The 22,422-nt window shown below is 40.2% G+C and overlaps 1 protein-coding gene across 1 annotated transcript in view; it reads right to left on the reverse strand.

Annotated features, from left to right (window-relative positions):
• Window positions 1-22,422, reverse strand: part of LOC103387458 (zeta-sarcoglycan) — a 55,682-nt gene that overhangs the window by 24,131 nt on the left and 9,129 nt on the right. Inside the window, exons 2-4 of the mRNA XM_008322126.3 lie at window positions 18,836-19,030; window positions 10,923-11,024; window positions 123-210 (exon numbers count right to left, since the gene is read on the reverse strand). Of these exons, the coding sequence (XP_008320348.1) occupies window positions 123-210; window positions 10,923-11,024; window positions 18,836-19,030 (385 nt within the window). The remainder of the gene's footprint in view (window positions 1-122; window positions 211-10,922; window positions 11,025-18,835; window positions 19,031-22,422) is intronic.

Genomic DNA, 22,422 nt, shown 5'->3' on the forward strand with positions numbered 1-22,422 from the left:
TTTGCTGTATGTAAGTGAAGCAGAAACCTATTTGATACATCCAAAATCCAAAAGCATTAGGTACCATAAGGTACCTAAACAATTATATATATACATAAAAAAAGAGAAAAGAGATGACTCACCAACTGTTAGCTGTCCGGTGACCTGGCCTTGGCCATTTCTGGCATTCAGGGTCACGTTCTTCTCTGAACGCAACACCAACAGATTATCCTACAAAATGGGAACAGAGAACAGTTGGAAGAAGAACATGGAAGTTTCCTCAACCTTAACCTAAAATGGGTGGAAAAGCCCACCAAGTTGCTTCCACCAATCAAATTAGATGCTGGGAGTTTAGTCTGTGTTATCTGAAGAGTCCAGAAACAGTCCAGTGTTTGATAATTAACTTTACACACCTACGTTTGTAACCCTCATTACTGTATTCTCTCTGATAAAGTTGGTCGGTGACGTACGTTTTCTTGGGGAAGTGACATAATCCAGGTGTTTATCTTGAGCACCCTTATCAGAAAATTACCTCTACATATAAGATCTTGATTTCCTTGTAAGTCATTTAACTGAATCAGATTAATGAATAGCACTTCAAGTACCTTGTAAAAACTATTTCAGTGTGAATACGTCAACATCTGGAATCTTTTTTAACACTTTTTTTTGGTATTGGACATTTCAGATGTCCACTAATCGCCAGCTTGTGTTACATAATCATGTTTGGTGCATTGTGTTTATGTCTGGTTTGTCTAAATGTTGCTATTTATGCTTCACAGCATCAAAAAATGTGGATTTTCATATTTAATAAATAGAGGTTTAATGGATGGACATGAAATAATACACATTGCACCGGTTTTTCTCCTCATCTAAGAGCACTCTCGCACCAATGCTTGACAGAATCCCAGGATATAATTCCTTTAAATAAAAATAATATGGAAGATAAGGATTGAAAATGGCTAAATATAGAAAATTGAATAATCAAGTTAGTCTGAGCAGTCAGTGGCCAGTTGTGTTAAATAAATGAAGAAGACTGCCGTTTATGATGTCTTATTTGTGGTATTTTAAAAAATATATTTTATATTGAACTCAAGCATTTCTCTCCTCAAAGTCACTGGTCCAGAGTAGAATTTCTGGGCCAGTTCGTGACCTGTGAGTCATGTGGTCACCAGAATGAAGCTGCTAGAATTTGTTAATATGTCCTTTACTTTATAGGACATGCCGTTCCACTATTGGAAATGAAGACAGATTTGTAGATATATGTATTTGTTCAGTTACATGTTGTGGTTGAAAGTATTTCTACTGGTAGCTTAGTGGTTAAGGAAGTGGATGTGGAGCTGAAGGGTTTCAGGTTTGAGTCCATCAGCTGCCAAGTTACCACTGAGGTCCTCTGAGAATGGCAACGTCCCCACACACTGGTCACCTTTGGTTGTGTGGTGTGTTGTGTCACAATGACAAGTAGTTCACTTTTCAAAACCTTTAAAATTGAATTCACCAAATTCACATTGAAATAGTACAGTTGTATTTTATGGACGTTTAAGAATTAGTTTATTTTGTCATATAAAATTGGTCATGTAAATATTCAATTAGTAGCAGCAAAGTTAAACTCTGATGGTTATGATTATGCATAATAAGTTATAGTGTCAGTGATGTAGCCACTTTCGATCCGCAAAGTTCTGTGTCAGCATCTATAAGTAAGTCGATTATCCTTTTTCAGCATGTGTTTTCTACATTTTTCTGCGTCTCGGCTAACTCCAGGGAAATCTGCCTCTTTAGCTGCCTAATGCTCCCGTATGTTCGCCAGCTGTGAGGAGCTGGGCAGGTGTACAGTCTTTTTGTTGGAGCTGCCAGCTGCGTCTAAAAATGACATTGACAGTGAGCAGGAGCCAAAACGGTGAGAGCGTGGGCTGTAAATCCATACCAGTCTGTGTGTGTAGGTTCAACACACGCTACAACACTGTGTTTTTGAAGGGGCTATTTAACAGTGTTCATTAATATTGATTAGCGCAGCGTTAACACTGTTAATCAAAGGGGTGAATACATCATGGCCAACTGTCAACTTGCATCTGTTTTGCTGAGATGACGTCTTTGTTCTGGACACTGTTCTGTTCAGAAAGGTCAGCGATGTTGACGCAGTTTACATTTGTGGGTAGAACAGAGGCGTACGTTACATGACGGAACTAAAGGGCTATGAGAAGTGAATGCACTGTGGTTCACTTTAATTGTATGATGTTTTAATGCACCAGCCATGTCAGGTTTATTATAGCAACTCACTTGAGGTGGTTCAAACTAGGGCGACCAGTATCAGTATCAGGACTGATACTTCATACTTAGATACCTATGTTGTCCCTTGTCAGTTTATTGACACGGTGGACAGAGGAGGCGTTTACACCTGAGACACTTTCTTTTGTTGGGACATACTTAACCAGCACTGTGTTTGTGTTTCAGATTAAAAAGCTAAACGGGCCGGACCCAGTCCCTGGCCTGTAGTTTGCCCATGCCTGATCTAAAGAGAAGACTGGGTCAGTTTGCAGACTTTTTTTCTTTAATAAATAAAGATATGTTTCTTGTTAACTAACTGAATATCCTGTTAATGAGAAGAAACACACACACACTGAACGTCGACCATTTTCCTGCACAGCAGCTCCATCTATACAACACTGCCTTCCAGCCTACTACATATTTATTGATAGTCATCCTAAAGAAGCATCTGTACCAGTACTCGGTATCAGCAAGTACACAAATGAAAAAATTCATTCTCCACGTTTCAGTACAACCTTGGCTCAAAGTACCTTGATCTTGTCGTTCTCACTTCATCACTTTTCCTCCTGAGCTGTTCCAGTGATCTGCTCGTTCCAAACTCTGTCCATTTTGCTCATTCCTGATGGAAATGTCATCATCTTTAACACTCCACCTCCACCTCAGCCTTCTGTCTTCCACACACTGCCAGTGTTTCCACTCCATACATCAAGCAAGTCTTAGTACATTTTCCTAAACCCTCCTTTCACTCATTCTTCTTTTCACTCATCACCCCCGACACTCGTTTCCACCCACTCCACCTTGCCCGCACTCTGTCCTTCGTCTCCTCTGTGCACTGTCCATTACTTTGACCTCTGGTACTTGAACTCATCCACCTTCACTGCCTCTGCTCGTTTCATCTTCCTTTTCATCTGCCTCACTCAAATTCACACACACATTCTTTCTCGGCCCTGCTGACTTTCATTTGTCTTCTCTCCAGTGTGGACCTCCACCTCTTTGTGCCCTCCTCCACCTGCTCCCCACTCTCTGCACAGATTACAGTGTCATCTGCAGACATCCTGTCTGACCTCATCTGTCCACCTGTCCATCAGATAGGAAAAATGTGTAAGTATCCATTTGCCTGCTAAGTGGGAAGTCAGGCGGGTCAGTGAAGTCACCATTATCTAAAAACAACAACCAGTCTTACAGTTACATAATATTATATCCAACTACCGTGCAGCTGATAAACATCCCATTATTTAAATTTCTGCCAAACTAGGACCACAGCAACACGCCCCCAGGCAGTTGTTAATGTTTGGTCTACAACTGGTGTAAAAATAGACAGAGAAACAACAGATTTTACCTCAGTAGAAAACAGTCGGCATCAATCTTTTTGGTCTGCTAAGCTCATGGTCTGCTAAGCTGCAATGAGACGAAGGGTAGCATCCTTGGCTCCTTGCATCTCTGATCAAATCAGGAAAATTGTAACCGTCCAACTGGAAAATTCTGTTTTTCTTTTTTTCTTTTATTCTTTTATCTGAGTTTAATATGTTCCACAACAACACTTGTATGTTGATCCGCTCGTATCTCGATTGAATATTCCCCAATAAAAATAACTAAAAACCAATTGATTTGTTCCAGCCCCCGAAATATACTATTAATTAACTACATTAAAATTCTCCCTATCGAAACATCAAAAACATATAAACATACATAAACATATAAACAAATATATTGATAATATAAAATAATAGTAATTAAGAAAACCTTTTATGTTATTGTTATAAAATGGGTAAAATAACCAAGTGAGGGACAGTGAACGAGACAGTGTTGGGGCCACTAAAGTAGGAGAAGAACTGCGATTGAGGACTTTCTTTAGATTGTGGAGAGAAAAAGGGAAGAGTGAAATAACCCTTCGAGGGACAGTGAGCGCGACAGTGTCAAGTGAAAAAATGGAGCTCGGTTGAACACTTGTATCTCGATGTTTCCTCGTATCATGAGGAAAATCTTGCAAAAGTTGCTCACTAGGAAAACTCATATTTCGGGTAGCTTGTATCTGCACTTCCTGCACTATTTCTGCCCCACTGCATTTCTGTTCAAAATCCAGCACCACACTCACATAGTTCTTAACCACTCCTAACCTTTTCACACAAGACCACAGCTCCTGTCACACCATCATATTTATTTTGTCCCTTTTTTTGGTCATTTTCAGCAGCTCAGTCACATGTTTTAATCCTGGTACTGATTTTTTTAAATAGTTAGTGCAGCTCTGGAAATGGCTTTTGTTCTTGCTGTAAACTGGTAGCAGAGCACTTCATCAGGCACGACTCCAACTCACCAGGAGTGTTATACAATCTGGTCACAAAGTTCATTGCTCTCCTAAACATCTCCATTTTTCCACATGTTATCTGGACCGTTCTCTTCCTTCTCACCGCTGCCCTCTCACTCTCCTTACCAATACCCTGCGTTTCCTGATTTACTATCATTCCTCCATCTGTCCTCCTCTCTCCTTTATTTTCCTGATTCATTAGCTCCTCAAAGTACTGAAAGTGCGGGTGTACGGCATTAACTAAAAGTAACACTTTTAGATATATAGCGTAACTTTGAGCCAATAATTATGCTCTGTGGAGCCCAGAGGCTTTGCATACTTTCTCAACAGGAGCGTCAGGCAGTGACAGATTAAATGAAGTTCGTCTGCTGTGTAACTTTTGTAGAGGTCACCTGGTTCATTTTCATTCTTTACCTCATCCTTTGCAATATAAATGCTTGTCATGAGCTCAAAACCTTTGCAGGATGCGTAGCATCATGGACAAACGCGAGCCCTCGACTTGATGCGTGCCTTTAAAGAGTTTATAGGTGTTAAACTCCTTCCTTAGGGGCTGTGACGGAGATGCTGTTGCTCTCCTGAACACAGCTCCAGGGGTTGCATGAAAGGCTTTTTAGTCACCGTGCCTGTTGAGGAAGGTCAAGCGAAGACCAGAGTGAATGCACGTATAAATGGAGCTTGTTGTTGTCGGCGCACTGAGCGCTATCAGACTGAAAAATTACCACGGCCGCTTTTAAGTAGAGATCGCTTTCCTGCATGCAATGACTAACATCAGAGTTAGGTGTGAGAGACACGACACGCTCGGCTTTATTGAAACTTTAACAAACTGGAAAACCTCCTCTCTGTCTGCCTGTGAACGCCTGAACGTTGAATTTTTAAGTGACAGATCAAAAGTCCTGCTTAGGGTTTAACCTCTAGCATAAGCACATGCATAAATATTTCTCTTTTAATTACGGTTGCATTAATATCCTTATTATTTCTTAATTCCCACCCTTTAGTATCAAATTCTGCAGACAGACTCATTTTTGGGGATTTGTTTTTTCACCTTCATAGTAAAGACTTCTGTTTTTCTCTAATGCAGTCAGTTAAATTGAATTGTTTCCTGAAAACACAAGTGGATCAGTGGATGTTCAGATCTTTAAGACACTGCTGCAACAAGCTCCAGCCTGTCACAGGTGGATGGTTTCACATTTGGGCCGCAGCCTCGTGTCTAGTACTGGTGATTACAATCATCCCTGTCATGTTCCTCTCAAAGCAGGCAGGTGAGACTGAGTGAGCGAGATGTTTCAGTCCAATGAAAATGGACCTGGAGCTATTTATAGCTGGGCCCAGGTCCCCAGAGACGGTAATGAGCGGCACCAGTCTGAACAGGAGAGATTTGATTAACTGTATCTGTGCTGCCTGCTTCCTCTCACATTGTTGTCAGACTGTAACAGCACCATTGCACATTAACCAGCGGTGACTTTGTCAAGGCTTTTATTTATTAATTTTAATTACACAGGACTGCAAATGCTGGCATATTGGGAGGCAGCGGACTTGTAAGTTCTGAACTCAGCATTGTCATCACTAGTTGTAGCGGAAGTCAGCAGTATGTGAGTGGAGACTGAACCAAGGGATCGTCAAAAACGCCCCAGTGAATAATTAAAGTGTACATGTGCAGAAACCACAGATGTTGTACTTTTACTGGGGTTCTGCTTCATCTCCCCTTAATTTTGAAACTTTTCTTCTTCGTTCACTTACAGTTTCCATTAGAGCTGCGACAATAAGTGGATTTACTGCAGACCCCCCTACCCCGACCGCTGAATTAATTGTCAAGTTGTTTTTAATGATCTAATCATCTCTTCTTGTCTATAAGGACATGTAAACAAGATGGAACATCCGCTTTGATATTATAACTATTAAACTGTTGTATTTTGTGGATTGTGATAAGTTCAATGACTGATGGATAATTACAGATAAGCACCAATATTTCATACCTCCTTAAATTCTGGAAATAAGTAAAACATAGTTAAAAAAAAGACTTTGTGGTGAATTCTGACAGTAATGTCTATTTAAAGCCATTATATAAATATATATTTAGAAACCTGCAGTACTTATGTTTAATTTCAGTGGTGATTAATTAGGACTTAATATAATGTTAATTTAGCTGCTTTATAGTAAACATTTTTCACCAAATGAGACACATAGAGACTTAGTGATTATTCTCGTGAAAGAAATAACAAATAATTAATCACAGCAGGCCAAAATATTTTTAAAAAAAAAAATTTTTATAATATATAACACAGTTGGGGTGTAGTTTTATTTTCTTGTTTATCTGAGAGGAGCTGACCGCTGGGCTCTCCAGCTCAGAAACCTGAATATATTGGAATTTTGTTCTAGAATATTTTAGACTGAGAGTAGACTCTCATTTGGCAGTAGGTGTGAATGGTTGTAAGTGTCTGTATGTGGCACTGTGATGGATCCCCCTCCCTCCCCTTTTGCCTGATGCAAGCTGGGAATAAGCAACCCTGAACTAAAAAAACACCTGAGAAGATGACGATCGATGGATGACATTATTCCTGGGTGCATGTTTATACAGGAAATAACAAGTGAGGTCAGCTGTAATGTGGGTCTCCACATTAATGGAAGTCCTGCGTCTCCACAGCGTGTGTGTGATTTTGAGTTCACCCAATCACATCAGAGCTGCAGCACAATAAAGACAACAAAGCTGAGTGGAATGACCTCTCTGCTATTGATTACACTTTTTAAACTTCTGTTGTCCTCAAAGAAGGCGTATATAGTCAGCCATTACTCTAATGAATGTGGAAAAAGAGGAGCTGTTAAAAATAAATCACTGAACCCAAAAGTCTTCTCCCCTCTTTTTTTTATTGCTTTTGCAGAACACCAAGCGAGAATCTAAACAATGTTTCAGATCAATAGAATGAAATATGTTTTTTTTTTTTTTTGGAAGCTGCCAAATATGAAGCAAAGTCTGCATGGCTTTACACGTTATTGCAAAAATATGTATAAAAACCAAGATAAAGCATACGGGTTCTTGAAGAAAAAAAAAATCTATCAAGTGTCTGAAGCGAATTATTTTCCAGCCATCACGTCAGTTTCGTCAGAAACCCACAGTTTTGCCAATTACTGCATCAGCCACACTAAGAGATCTCTCACAAATGTGTTGCTCTTTTCTCCCGTTGTTGTTTGAAATTCACACAGGGGTAAAAAAAAAAGGCCTAAGAAATGCCTCCTCACACATGTAATTTCTGGAAATTTCAAGGGTGACACCTGCTTCAAAAGGTCCTAAATTACAGTAGCTCTCTTGCTTTCATCCTGGTGAAATGTCCAGGGCAAATTTGACTTTTCACATCTCAAACATGGACTCATTTTGGCTTTTACAGATGTGACAGAAGAGTCGTTATTTGACATTAACCTAGCCGTGTGAAATCTTTTAAATGGCTGACTTTTTTTTTTCCTCCCTTTTTTTTCTCCTTGTTTCACATGTACCTGTTCTGTCTGTAGAGGCTGACAGGTGGATGGATGCATGGATGGAAAAATAGATGGATACCAGATACATAGGGGAAGCCTGGAGGGCCAGTGGAAAAAATAATCTCCACATTATATCTGCCTGACAGCTGTGACAGACACCGCAGTACGGTTTTAATTCAAACTTGAGGCAAGACTCTCTCAGATTTAAATAAAAAAGGTGCAAAGAGACTGCAGCCTAATTTACATGTAAACCTTCAAACAGAGACATTAAAATGAGCAATTAATGCTGTGTTTGACATTAACGAGACACTGGAAAATTCACCTGCAGAGGCTCAGCGTTACCGTCTATCTGGTCTGATAACGCTCCGACCCAATGACGAGTGTATGTTCCTGCTCTGCTGATGTGTTGATGTGAATATTTGCATTAATTAGAGATGTGTTTTCGGTGCAAATGAGGCTGGGCCAAACTGAATCAAGGTAGTTAAGCAGGAAACCATGACTATCAGGGTTGTTTTTGAAGTAAGCTTTATATACTGTATATGTGTGTATGTATGTTTGATCTAGTTTGATATAACCTTGACTGAATGTATAGTTGATCACTTGTGTCTGAATATCTGTTCAGGCGAGGAACAATACAAGGGTTAAACAAAATCTAGAGTGCTTTTTATAACTGTTGAAGTACTGTTTTATCCAGATTAGACGTCGCACTGGAGTATTAGTAGCATCTGCTGTTCGATTAGCATTTCACACTGCATACGTACTTCTTTGGCTTTTGGCTGTGGTCACATTCAGTTTGTATCTTTATGGAAGACTTGATGGTTTAGTCATGTAATTTTTCAGTGGTGCAGTGGCAGCATTGAGACGTCACCAATGTAGATGTTATCCCACTGTGGCCGTAGATGATATGAGGAGTATTTACATTTTTATATACTGTAAGTTGCTATAGAAAATAGGTTGCAAGATGCAAGATGTGCCAAAAAGAGTGTGACACTGTCTAAAAAAAGGACGGATCATTTGTTTATCATTCAGCAGTGGGCGCTGTTAGTGAAATCACATTTAGAACTGACTCATATATACACTGGACACCATAGATACGAGCCAGTCCATGGAGTATTCCATGGACTGTACAACTATTGCAAGATTTTACTCTTGATATGAGGAAATATTAAGTTATGAGTGCTCAATTGAGCTCCATTTTTCAGAATTTGAAAAAGTGGCCCCGACACCCTTTTGCGCTGTCTCGCTCACTGTCCCTTGCATGGTTTTTATTTAAATTTTACCCATGTATATATATATATATGTATATATGTATATATATATATATATATATATGTTTCACAAAGACAACATGGTCAGTCTGAAAATACTCGCCGTCTCTGTGTCTTAGTGCATAAAATGTGCCTCATTCAGATTGAGTTTAGTTTCGCAGAGATGTAAATTATCCAGTGGCTTTAGAAGGAGTTTTTAGAACTCCCTAAAACAGATGTGGTGCAGATTGGCTCTGGTGTAAACAGTTCATTAAAAATTGCCATCTCTCATTTCACAACGTGTTTCCAAAAGTGCTGATTTAAGGGGATACTTAGATTGTAATTTGCTGCCAGATAATAATTTTAACTGCCAAAAACACAGCAGGAGCCATTTTCTCCTGGTACCCACAGATTACTGCCTCAGTCACTGATGAAGATTCAAAGCTCTGTGTGATACCAGGGAGATAAAACTGCGGCTCCTTTTGAGTTGGGCTGCTTAACCGTGTACCAGTGCAGAGCACAGAGATAAAACAAACTTACATTTCACTTTTAAATATTTCTGGTGCGGTACAGTGTTTGTGCTGTTTGTGGTAATGGATTATTGATCAATGGCAGTTATGGGCCTAAAGAAGACTACTGTTCCCTGTGATGTAAACTCATTGGATAACCATAATCCCCATTCTTGCAGTGTTTGACATATTTCCTCAGGTGAGAAATATTGAGTGACCCGCAGAGATTTTTGTCCTGCAAATATCTCTGGTGCCTGTAGATAAGGGTGCCACTGCACTGGCTGTCTGTAAAACAAGACAGTAAAAATGTCTGCAGGTGGTATTGCACTGGGAGATGAAATATTGGCTTTGTCCAATTTTCGGCCTGTGTCTCAGCCGTGGCCTTGAGGTGTTTGCGGTCGCTAAGTGCACAAGTGTTTTATTTAAATCAACATTTAGCTCTGACTGGAAAGTGCCAGAGTGGGCAATTCTGAGCTATTTCTCAAATCAGCTGCGGAAAATGGCACCCACTGAGGAGCCACTTCCTGCGTCGACGTCCCACTGAAATCAAATTTACATGGCGCTTGAATTGCCTCAAATTGCTTTCTGTGCCATGCATAATCACCGAAAAGGGGGATGATCCAGCAGAGCGTTGTGTGATTCGTGTGGGAGAAATATATTGGGATCAACTTTGCACTGGAGCTGAATTGGTTAATCTGCTAAACATCAAAGGGGAGAAAGGAAAGGAAGTAAAAAAAAAAGGGGGAATTTATCGCGGGGGCCTGATTGGAAATCCAGCAGGGGGAGTCTGGTCCCTCTGTAATCATCTGTAATCTCCTGTAGGGTTGTATGTGGCCTGAAAGGAGCCCAGAGACAGACTATTACCTATTTCCTGCAGATGGGAGACCCTGATAGCATACTGTTGTGGGATGACAGGAAATGAGGAAGACAACGAGGAGAAGGAGCTGTTGACAGAGTTTAATCTTTTTTACCAGGCTCAACTCTAACGTATCTTTAGAGTGTCATCAAGTCGGTAGGGAAGTGGGCCTCACTGCTAATGAATCGATCACAACTTCCTGGAAACTAAAGTCTCAGTATGAGCTTCTGCATCTGCAGCCATGGAGAGGCTCGTAATTTGAGAATACTGATCAACAGCAAACTCCTGTTACTTACCCCTCTGGACTGTATCTCCTTCACGTAGAGAGGGAGGAGAAACTCTGAGATCCCATCCAGGTGGATGCCTTCCTGGTCAAGATGGAGGTTCCCCATGCCATTCTGAAATATAATCAAGACCATCATAATCATGAATACATGTTCAAGAATAAAAAAAAAATCCAGCCTGGATTACACAGAGTCAGAGCTGCAAAAGTGCCAGTGCAGACAGCACTGCTGAGTGACGGGCAAGAAGTAGGACATGACACAGAGGTGACAATGCCACAAACACTCAGCGGTGTCAGGGGTGACAGGCTGTGAGCTGTGGGAGGTGAAGTGAGCCCAGCCAGGCTAATGTGGCAGCGCTGGATGTGATCGGAGCAGGAGATTGAAACGATAAGAGTTGGAACCAGGTTTATTATAGTTGCCCAAATTCACATGAGTTGTCTTGGTCCTGAAGTGAACTTTACGATAATGAGGATGACTATTATTGGTGATGGTTGTAGTAGCGCTGTTGTATTTTTCCTTTCCTTTCTTTTTTTTTTTAAGACTCAACAGAGAAATTAAATGCAGCAAGAAGTTGGTAATCAAAGTTCATTTACTCCTTTTACAGTCTCAGAGCTATCGCTGACCTTATGATACCTTGCATAATGATGATCCCAACAAGACTATAATTTAATTTTGGGAAAACAGAGCAACCATAAGAACAATATTTTACAGGCTACAGATTAGATAAGTGGGTGTATTTCCTTCGTTATTTATTTATTTTTCTCATACCTCGGCTCCAGGAAGTGATTACTTTTCCATTGTTTATGAGCGGAATGGAAATAAGCTGTGTATCCATCAGTGTTGGCATGAATTACATTCAGGTTTCATTGCAACAGATTAGCTTATGATTAAATGTAACTTTAAACTGCTGTCAGCCATGCAGTCACTTGCTAACTCACGGCCATTTACATTCCCATCCCTCCTTTTTGACGTGGCTTTATGAATGCGTATTATTCAACAACAAACAGGCCAACCTTAAAGACACTTGAGAGATTCCTGTGAGATACAGATTTCCTGCGCCTTTCAAATCTTCAAAAGAGCATGACGACATGTTTGTTCATCAGCCATCGTCTTATTTAGAGGAAAATAGACAGCGCATATTAATTAAAATGACCCAACAATGTCAAATATTTACCTTTGAAGTCATTATGGCTCCAATCTTAAGGGTTTTTTTTTTTAAACGGTTTACATTTTGTACAATTACCACTGTTGTCTTCCATCAGTAATCTATTGGACAGTCTATTTAGTCATTTAGTACATGAGGATATATGGATTCTCTCTAGTCAACTTGTACTTGGCTAGAGTGGTGCAGTGGTAGGATCCCCACATTTGCCACCAGAAGGTTTTGGGTTCTACACCCTTCCCCTAAATCCCAGGTTGGGTTTGGCAGACCATCTGGTCTCCACCAAGTCCCATTGCTGGGGATGTGTAGATAATTGATAATCTTAATTATAATTTTAAGATTTAAAAAAACCTGTCAAGTATTTGTTTTTTGTGGCAGTGTTTGGTGAATTTGATCGATACAAATACGATTGACTTCAACTGACTGTGACCTTCTATACATAGAATTATATAAAAAAAGAACAAGAAATCATTTTATTTGTGATTCATATGACTCACACTGTGACCCAAATCTGACACTTACATACATAACATACTGGCCAAAATCTGTTGCTTTTAAGATACATATGTAGCACCTACCTATCCAATACGCTTCACACACGTGATCACAACATGTAATTCAATAGTGAAGTGCAATTCAGTGCGACACAATATGATTCATGACTCAATCACGACACACAGTTCAATGATTTTGATGATCAAATAACCAAATCAAAGTAAGACATCGTTGCATTCAGCTGTCATATGCAGTTGTAAACAAAAACCAGTCTCACTTTGAGTCACAGGAGGAGCTCAGCTTATCTATTGTGACAATGTGAAAACATGAGAAAATTCTTTAATGAATCACATCTATTTGGTATTTGGTACCGTGAGTCCAAGGCACTGAGACGGCATTTGAAGCCTCGGTTCTCAATCTTAACAAATAAAGATTGATATAGCGTTATTTATTGTCTTTGCCTGAGTGCAGCTGTTAGCCAGTAGAGCAAGGGAAAAGCTTTTAACACATCGCTCACCGCTCTTAGACCTAGTTGCCATATCTGACACCACGGTGTCACCAGGGATGTCAGGTTACTGGCAGAGGTCGCCATGGTTACACTGTGCCATGACTTAGTCACTTCAGGTGACTAATGAGGTCTTTTTTAAAAACTACGTCTGACTTGACAAGTTCTCGGGTTTATTTATAAAATCAACAGTATTGCCAAGCCTTTAAAATGTATAATTAACAGGTGAATAGATAATACTCTCTGCCTCCACCTCTGACATATTTGTACTGAATAGTGTGCCCATGCTAACAATACGCCTCAGGCGCACATATAAAGGTTTTTTTTCTTCATGTTGCATGTTAACGTAACTTAGATGTAGTTGGAGTAAAAATGGCCAAAAATACTTATTTGGTTTAGTAAATGTAGAAATAGGTCAGAAACTACTCAGTGATAAAAAATATTGAATGTCACTAGTCGATGCATGCACGATTTTTTTTCTTTATAAATTGCATCCATTCATAGTTGTTCTACCTGTGTGCTCACATCTTGCCTTCCTCCATGTATCAATGCGTATTATTTAATGCTCTCACCCATAGCACAGATACATGTCTGTTGTTTTTCAAAGTGACCTCAGTGTAATCAGCTCTGATTATTGAAGTGTGACGTTGCTGCATACAAATCAGTGTTCAGATCTTCAGCCTTAGTGTGGAAGTCATTTTCATTTAATTTTACCTAGTTTATGTTATAAATATAAATATATATAAAAATATTGACATATAATATTGGTATATCTCATCAGCTAATACAGTTTAAAAGTATAGTGTGTGTAATGTATGGCGGGCTATACAGTCAGTGACACTGGCACACAATGTTTGTGACCTGATTGGATGTCTTTCTTAAAGGTGGTAATGGCATTAATATTTAATGTTAAATGTTAATCTGTTAATTTCGTAATAACAACCTGCTCAGTTAATGTATTCTAAGATCTAAGATCTGTAACATACGGAGTTACTGCAAAACTGGATGAGGCACTTGCAATGGCCGTACTTGCTGACTTTTCCAAGAAGTAATACTATGTCCGTTTGAAAAGAAAAGTGTGTAGAGTCAGGGGGCACTGCCAGGAATTCTGGGCCCCATGGAAGGATATGACAAAGGGTCCCCAGTGTAACACACTTAAGAACATGAATATATATTTCTGAATACTGTTTACTATTGGATGTAGGACTGGTACCCACTATAAAAAATAAAATAAAAATAGCAGCTGTGGGACAGAAGAAAAGACAAACGTACTGATAAATATGTGTTTTAAACTCTATAGCAATAATTACAACAATAAAATGTAATGTAATAATTCAGAACCATTGGATTTAGCACCTAAACATCAGTAGTAATTAGATTTATTGATAATGTCAACACGATGTTTCCTCCTGTTCCTTCACTATTTTTAATAGTCCTCAATACCATTATCACAAATGTTCTTGTCTGAGGTTTTCAGGTGCTGCTAAGCCTGATAAATGCCCAAAAAAGTGAATCTTAGCAGTAGCTTTTATAACTAGGACTTTTTATGAACCTTCATTATTTATTTTCCCTGCGAACCTTAGGTCACATTACCGTTTGTAACAGAAAAGTCCAACCAATAAATCTAAGCCCAACAATCAGGTCTCATAGCTAATGTCGTCAAAATCCCTGCTAAGTAATAGCTTGTTGGCTAATGCCCCAAAATTTGAAATATAGACGTAAACTTGAGAAGGACGTTGTAAGTAAGACATCGTACTGGGAGTATTTTTCTTCTTTGTCATTTTTTTTTCACATCACTTATCCAGGACCTGATTTCGGTGGCAGACAAGAATATGCTTTTCCACCTGGTAATGAGCAAAGTAACAGCGTGAGGGCAGCTCTGCACAGAAGTATAAACATAGAGACCCAGAGGGATGCTGTTAAAAAAAAGTTTATGATGCCAGTGGCATAAATGAACAGAGACGGTGAATTACAGAGAGCAGCAGGTGAGAGGCAGTCAGGACAGGGACGGTGGGGCCAGTGTGCAGCTCCCTGTCTGTCGGTGGTCGGACGTAAAATGTCAGTTGTGCGCTGAAGTGGAGGTGATGCAGTGGGTGGCCAAAGATGAGTGCGTGCTGCGGTGAGTCAGAGGAGTAGGTGGGAGGGCAGGAGAGCATCACAGTCTGCTCGTGATGAGCTGAAGGCCTGGATGAGCAACACGATGGTAAGAGATAGTTGTAGTTCACGAGGTGAAGCACATCGGCGCTTTGAAGATCGAGGGCATTCTTCTGGAAGGGCGGCAGACAGAAGTTGCTGACATTGCTTTATTAATGGTATGTGACTCTTTGCTCTACGAGGCTGCTGCCCAGTCTGTTCAAAAATAAAGGCTAATATTAGCCTTAATTATAATGATTGCAGTTGTTGCTGGGTCACTGTTGTTTCACTTCTAGCTGAGTAGCAGTTGAACTAAAATTTTGGTCCAAATTGGAGAGGTTCCCCGAGGTCTGATAGTATTTCAGTGTAACCGTTAGTGATGTGCGGATCAATCCTGAAATATCGATACTTCCGATTTTGGATCTTTATGCTCTGAAATCGATTCTGAAATCAAAATATCGATACTTTTGATACTTACGCATTCTGAGATGAGGTGTATCCTAAACAGAAACATGGTGAAAAGTATCCAAATTATTGAGATGTTGTCTAAGTGACGCTCGGTTGGTGGGACTACTTCTTCTTCCGCCTGGGTGTGTGCGTCATGCTTAAGCACAGGGGCTCTACTCCGTGCTCTCACTCAGTCACTATTGATGGGAATTTCGGCTCTTTTTTGGAGAACCGGTTCTTTTGGCTCGGTTCACTGAAAAAATCCGACTCTTTCGGGTCCCAAATGGCTCCTCAGATTATTTATTTTATTTTTTTATTTATTTTTGTTTTACAAATAACATGTTTTCAGAGTTTGAAACATTGTTTTGACATATTTTATATGATTGTGTTCTCAAGGTTTTCTATTGTTGTGTTGACTGTATAGTAAATGAGGCAGCTACCTCAGTACACTCCAGAGTTTAAAATAAATAAATAAATAAAAACCTCAGCCTCGGATTCTTAAAGAAGCTATGATTTGAAATACACATGTTTTATTTAAAAGACAAATGATAAAATATCGATATCCGTAGCAGTCTGGAGTATTTGGAGTCATATAACCTAGGATTATAGATCACAGAGGAAGCCCACTGTTGGAGCGCTCTTCTTGTTTTCCATAGATGAGGTCCTGAAATCTGAGTGGAGTCGCACAGGTGTCTCTAGGCCGGCTTCATTACAAACATGCAGTGACAAAGTAGAACTGCTGTGAAACCAAAGAGGAAGAGTACAACAGGATTTGGTGGCAGTTTCAGTCAGCACGGAGACTGTTATTTTTATATTGAAGTGCAACAAACATGAGTCACACCTGCAGGAGGTAAAATATGCTGCTATGAAACTTAAGGTGACTCCCACACTCCAACCACTGAAGTGCTAACAACGTGGAGCTAATTACATATCATGTGCATTTTCAGTCGCCGACTGCCATTCCCATTTCAGGAGCAATAAACACAACCTGCACATTCCACAGGTTAAAAACACATGCTACTAGAACAGACGCATGTTTCTGGAAAGGCAGTGAAAACTCCAGACTCTAGCACTTCATTTGAGCAGTGTGTTTGGAGCCTGCATGAAACCTTTGGGGAGAACCCATTAAATTCACAGCGTTTGCACTTCAAGACAGTAAAGTTGGGAAACCTGGGATTCCGAGGGCAATATTTCCACCTTCCTACCTCCTGTTATCGTCAGCATTCCACATAGATTCCACACTTTGAGTTTTCTTTTCTTCTTTTCCACAGTCTGTGCTGCTTGGAAACCCGTACTGTTAAAAGTCATTCACTTGTGGCTTCAGTCATCGTCAGGCTTTTCGTGTGATGTCCTTTGATAGGCGGTCGTATACCTGTCTGACCTAAAATGATGAAACAGTAAAGTTTGACGCTGCGTATAAAAGTAAGAACGTGAGCTGTCTGTTCGCCTGTAGCCGTTTCATAAATACAACAAACAATCGCTGATAAAGAAGTAAATATACAGCCTGTAAACAAAAGTATGCTTTGATAGGTTTTCTTTTTTTGAGCTTTTCAACTGGAGAGATTCGAAGCAGTGAAGTACATTTTCTCCAACGACACCAACACCACTGATAAGGCCTTTTGCTTGTGACGCAGATTGATGGGAGGTGAAGCAGTGCAGCAGTGATAGCAATAGTCCAGGGTGGCTTCGTCACACATGCAGGAAGCTGCCACTGAGAGCGTGTTGACAAAACGCTAAATTGTGTGCATTGTCTCAGAAAATGTCAACGAAGCTCTGAGCATCTGCCTGTTTGGTGTTTGGTTTGGGATTAACACATTCTACGTCTCCCAAATCCTGCTGCCAAGTCTTTTTTTTTTCTTTATCTAATCCACATGAGAGGAAGTACACTTTTGTACTACAATCTCAGCAAGTAAGTGTGAATCCAGCCTCTCTGCCTGGACTTTGTGTGTAGGCTGCAGAGGCTGGTTACAAAAATGGAACTTCTTCTATTTCTTCTTCTAGTTTGCAGGTGACATCATAGATTCCGATCCAGGTTTCTGTGCTGTCACTCAGACATCCTGCCATGCGCTGCAGAATGAAATTACGTCACATCAGGCCACAAAACAAAATACCCCAGATAGAAAAAAAAATCCCGAAGAAAAATAAACCAGTTTAAAGGAGAGAGTGAAAAACGATATGAATATGAAGACAGTGAGAGATTCTCTCGCTTGGACGATATCTCAAAAGCAGGGAATCTTTTAAAACATCGACGTGAAGAGTAGTGTCTGAGATGCAGCGTTCCATTTTCTCTTATCTTTGCTGCATGTTTCACAGGAACTCACTAGCACATCCATACCCTTACCTGTTGGGATTTGCTGCATTTGTTTATGTTATATATATTTTCAAAAAACATTATTAAAAACCAAATACATGTGTGGAAAGAGAAACGTGCACTCGTTATGTCTGTGATTTATTTATTTATTCCTTTACCATTTTTCATCATTTTATATATATATATATTTGTTGCTGAATTATAGATGTGATTACAACGGCCTTATTTTTCAAGAAATATTCACATCTGATGCGCATGCATACAAATAACTGATAATAAAGGGCACCTGTATTATAAAGTCAGCTATGAAGATTCCACGGAAGTGAAGCTACGCAATGATATTCATTTATATATATTTATCAGCAATATTGTTGTTGGCTCTGACAGCTCATGATTAAAGTCCTGTTGTTTGCTGTTAATACTTTGCCATAATTTAAATTTTGAACTGAACTGAAGCCAGGGTTTAATCCTGTAAGAGGTTAGTACATCATCCCTAACTGTCCGTCTGTTGGATCATTGTTATCAACACTGACTTTAGACCCAATATGGGGGATTTTCCATTTCTAAGAAAGATGGTGACCCGGAGGAGGCCAGGACTATTGTTTCAGGCTAATGGCGTCTATTTTGGAAGCTCAGCTTGAACACTTTTTAACAGGCAATGTGAGATAAATAGATAAGTGTTTTTTTGAAGCAAAGCTACTTTACTGAAGTCCCTGAATGAAAATAAAACATTATAAATGGGCACAGGAGATCCTCTTTAATATGTTGCAGACCATTAAGTTAATCCCCACAGTTAAATTCCAGGCTCATAACCTCTTTTTTCCCCACTGACTCAGCCTCATTTTGGACAATGTCCCTGCAAAAGTACTCACCACTGAGAAATTCATGACTTTTATGATCCACACAGTGAGGGCCAGGTTAACTATCATAGTGACCAGGAGCAGCAGCAGGAAGAAGTAGAGGAATCGCTTCCTCCAGCCGTACAAACCCACAGGGTAAATGGCATCGGAGGCCGGGCGCTGGAGGTGCAGGGACTGGGACGAGAGGACAAACTGCTCCTGGGTAATCTGGAAAACAAAGAGACGACGGAGGAGCCTTTATGTTAGCTGGCTGCCAAGGACAGATCCATTTCACAGAAGCAATCAGGTATCGTAAGAGGGTATTATCTTGCAAGCACCACTAAAAATGACTCAGAGCTGAGCCACAGCAGTGCTGTTTTACTGTTTTCAAAAGTGGTGCTGCTACAAGTACAAAAGGTGAAGGTGCATCACGAGTGTGGACCGGGCCCTGCCTGAAACGTTCATGCCTCCCCATAAAATGGACCGAGATGGTGATTTCCAGACTTATTTATGGGATGTTGGAAATTGGAGTCATGTTTTTAACTTTCATACTAAATCTGGATGAAAGCAGCTCGCATGCTTTGAAACAAATGAATCTGTCACGCTGCATGTGCTGAAAACAAGGTCACTGGGTGGATCTGACTTCATTAACAGAAGCTCCAAATGATTGTGCCACTTCCTTTGTTACTTACTGCTGCAGAAAACCAGGAAATCATCAGTTAAAATTCAGGGTTTCAGGAGAAATAAGTGTCAGAAAAATGAAAAAGCTCCAGCACATTTTAACTGCATTTGTCAAGAAGCCAGAGGAGCAGCTTAGTCTCTATCATAACGTCGACGGTTGAGGATTTCTGCCCGTTAATGTGTTTTTAATGTAGTTATACATGGAATTTAATAACGTCCCCCTCCATGTGACTTTTTGACATTTTGTCACAAACGATCGGAGGAAAAACGTGAGTGACGGCTTCCCTGCAGTCGATCTGTTTACTATTTCCTTTGAGCTGGGATCTTTATAGTGTCACTGCCCATCAGCCTTTGGGGTAAATATTTCACATATGCCACATTCACCTAGGAGGTGATTTGGACCTACGGCAAATGCAGTAAAAAAGATATGAAGCTCAGTGATATGGCATCCACAGCAGTCAATCTCACTGTCACCACAACTGGGCGGTTTCTTCACACATGAAATTTTATATTATTAAGCAAGAAAAACAGATGGTGAATTATGGGACGCCAGGAAAACAGGCTGAAAAAGCCAAAGTGTGTTCCTGCCAGCCACATGGAAGCTGCTGCCGCGTGAAGAACACTCTGATCCCAGATCAGAGAGGACGATGTCTGTCAAGTGCGGTTGTCCAGACCAGACCTGAGTGCTAGCAGCTTCTCCAGCCGATTGTGACCGCGAGCTGACAGCGTGAAACTCCACATCACAGGCTGTGGCGCTGGCGTAGGCCCTGAACAGTTAATGCTGCCGACTTGTATTCACTGTGAGGTGGCTTGTCACATAGATAATGGATAAAGCTGCGAGAAACCAAGATAAAATGTCCAACAGCAGCAGCAGCAGAATTTGTTTTCTAAGTAATATTATTTCATATGTCCCAGTTAAATCACACCACCAGGTGCCGTCAGCGGCCGTGTTCTCAGGGCAGACTTTTATTTACTGCAGCAGAGCCAGACGAAGACTCTTTACCCCAGCAAATAAAGATGTTCACAGAGAGCAACTAAATGACTGGACCAAGGTTTTAATTAACTGCCAGGACATATAATTACAGACGGTGATTGTGTATTTGTTATCGTTGTAATAAATCAATCTCTCTAACGCAGAGGCAACAGCCGATACATTTGGGTGATTGTAAAACCCACAAAGTGTGAATCCACTTCATTAAAATTGTATTTTCTGTGAGTATCACACGCTGTGCAGCGCATCAGCTGGTTAAGGGCTGCTGCCAGAAATAGGTTTATGACCTTCAGGCTGTCCAGGAATTCATAGAAACACTTCCCAACAGCTGAAGTGTTTGCTCTGCAGGTACACCTCAGCAGTTTGTTCATTGTTTTGATTCGTTTACAGTCAAATATTCTTTATTCACGCACCATTTATTTTATAATGTAACTGACAAACGTCATCTGCAACTTTCCCTGGTTCCTCACATTTGTAGACACTCTTATTAATTAATTACAGCAGAAATGTCAACCATCTTAAGGGCGTTTAAATTTTTTTACAACAAACTCATTAAAATTATTTTAAAAAAAGTGTGCAGTGTCATAGATGAGTGAAGACTAGTGAAACACAGAGTACCTGATTTTTGAGAGTCCTGCCATGTAGCATGTGTTTATGATGGTGATAATTTAAAAGCATTATAGGGACACTGGAGAGACCCCTTTTAGTTTAAAAGTCACCAAAATAATACTAGTATTTAAAATGTGATCTGTGTAAGACATAACACATTATTCATAGAGACTGTCCGCAACTTTTTTCGTACAGGACAGGTCGGCCGGAAACACAGCACCTTATGTTATAGGATCGATGAAGCATTTAAAGGATCAGTGCCTTGTGTTTTTTTTAAATATCTCTTAGACTAGAGACAGGACTTCTGTAAGAGAACCAGCACTTAGGGCTTAGGCTTCCATCCCTCCTGTTTCTTTGTGTGTGTACACTGCGCTGTCTGTAAACTACGGAAGTAGCTACAGCTCACAGGCATGAGCCGGCGTATGTCTGACAAAGAGACTCTAGGACAGGGATGTCAATCTCAAATTCACAGTAGGCCAAGTCGCAGAACTTAATATTTATTTAAAACATTGATGTCAATTGTGCATGTTTTCCCTCCTCTCCAGATATGGAATTCTTTCATATGGAAACAAACTTTAGTTTTGCGCAGAATCTGGAACAACCAAAGCTTAATATTATAAACACAAACATAGAAATTATGGAAATGAAACACACATCAGTGTTATTTATTTCTTATTATATCTCTTTATCTGTAGCCTTTCCAGTTTCTTTTTAATGTAAATCATTTTTTCACACGCCAACAACAAAAAACTAAAATGTATGTGCTATAACATAGGGCATGCACCACTAATACTATAAATCTGGCCAGTATACAGGGCCTATATACTGGCAGGCCAACTCTAGTACACATTTGGTATGATCTCTCGGGCCAAATATATTTACAATGCGGGTGAGATTTGGCCCCCGGGCCTTAGTTTGACACGTGTGCTCTAGAAGCTGTTTTCATTTGTAAGGAAGAAAGGAAGGAAGGAAAGTGAACTCCGTGACATTGTGACACAACCAAATGTGACCTCTCATTTTAACCCATCACCAAAGTGAACAGTGGGCAGCTTTAAGCGCCCCGGGATTAGTGTGTGGGGACGGTGCCATGCTCAGAGCACCTCAGTGGTAACTTGGCAGCTGGTGGATTCAAACCTGCAACCTTCCAGACCCAAGTCCGCTTCCTTAACCACTAAGCCCCAATGTTGTAACTGACCCATGTTGTGAAAAATGTAAGTAACCAAACACTATAGGACAGAGTGCTGAAAGTTAGCCAAACGTTAGACAAAGAGCTACAGCTTTTGCACTATAATTAAGTTAAAGGTTCACTTGAAGTGTATTACCCAAGGATGTCATTTTC

Source organism: Cynoglossus semilaevis, chromosome 1 (assembly GCF_000523025.1).
Source record: "Cynoglossus semilaevis isolate Cse_v1.0 chromosome 1, Cse_v1.0, whole genome shotgun sequence".
NCBI classification, from domain to species: domain Eukaryota; kingdom Metazoa; phylum Chordata; class Actinopteri; order Pleuronectiformes; family Cynoglossidae; genus Cynoglossus; species Cynoglossus semilaevis.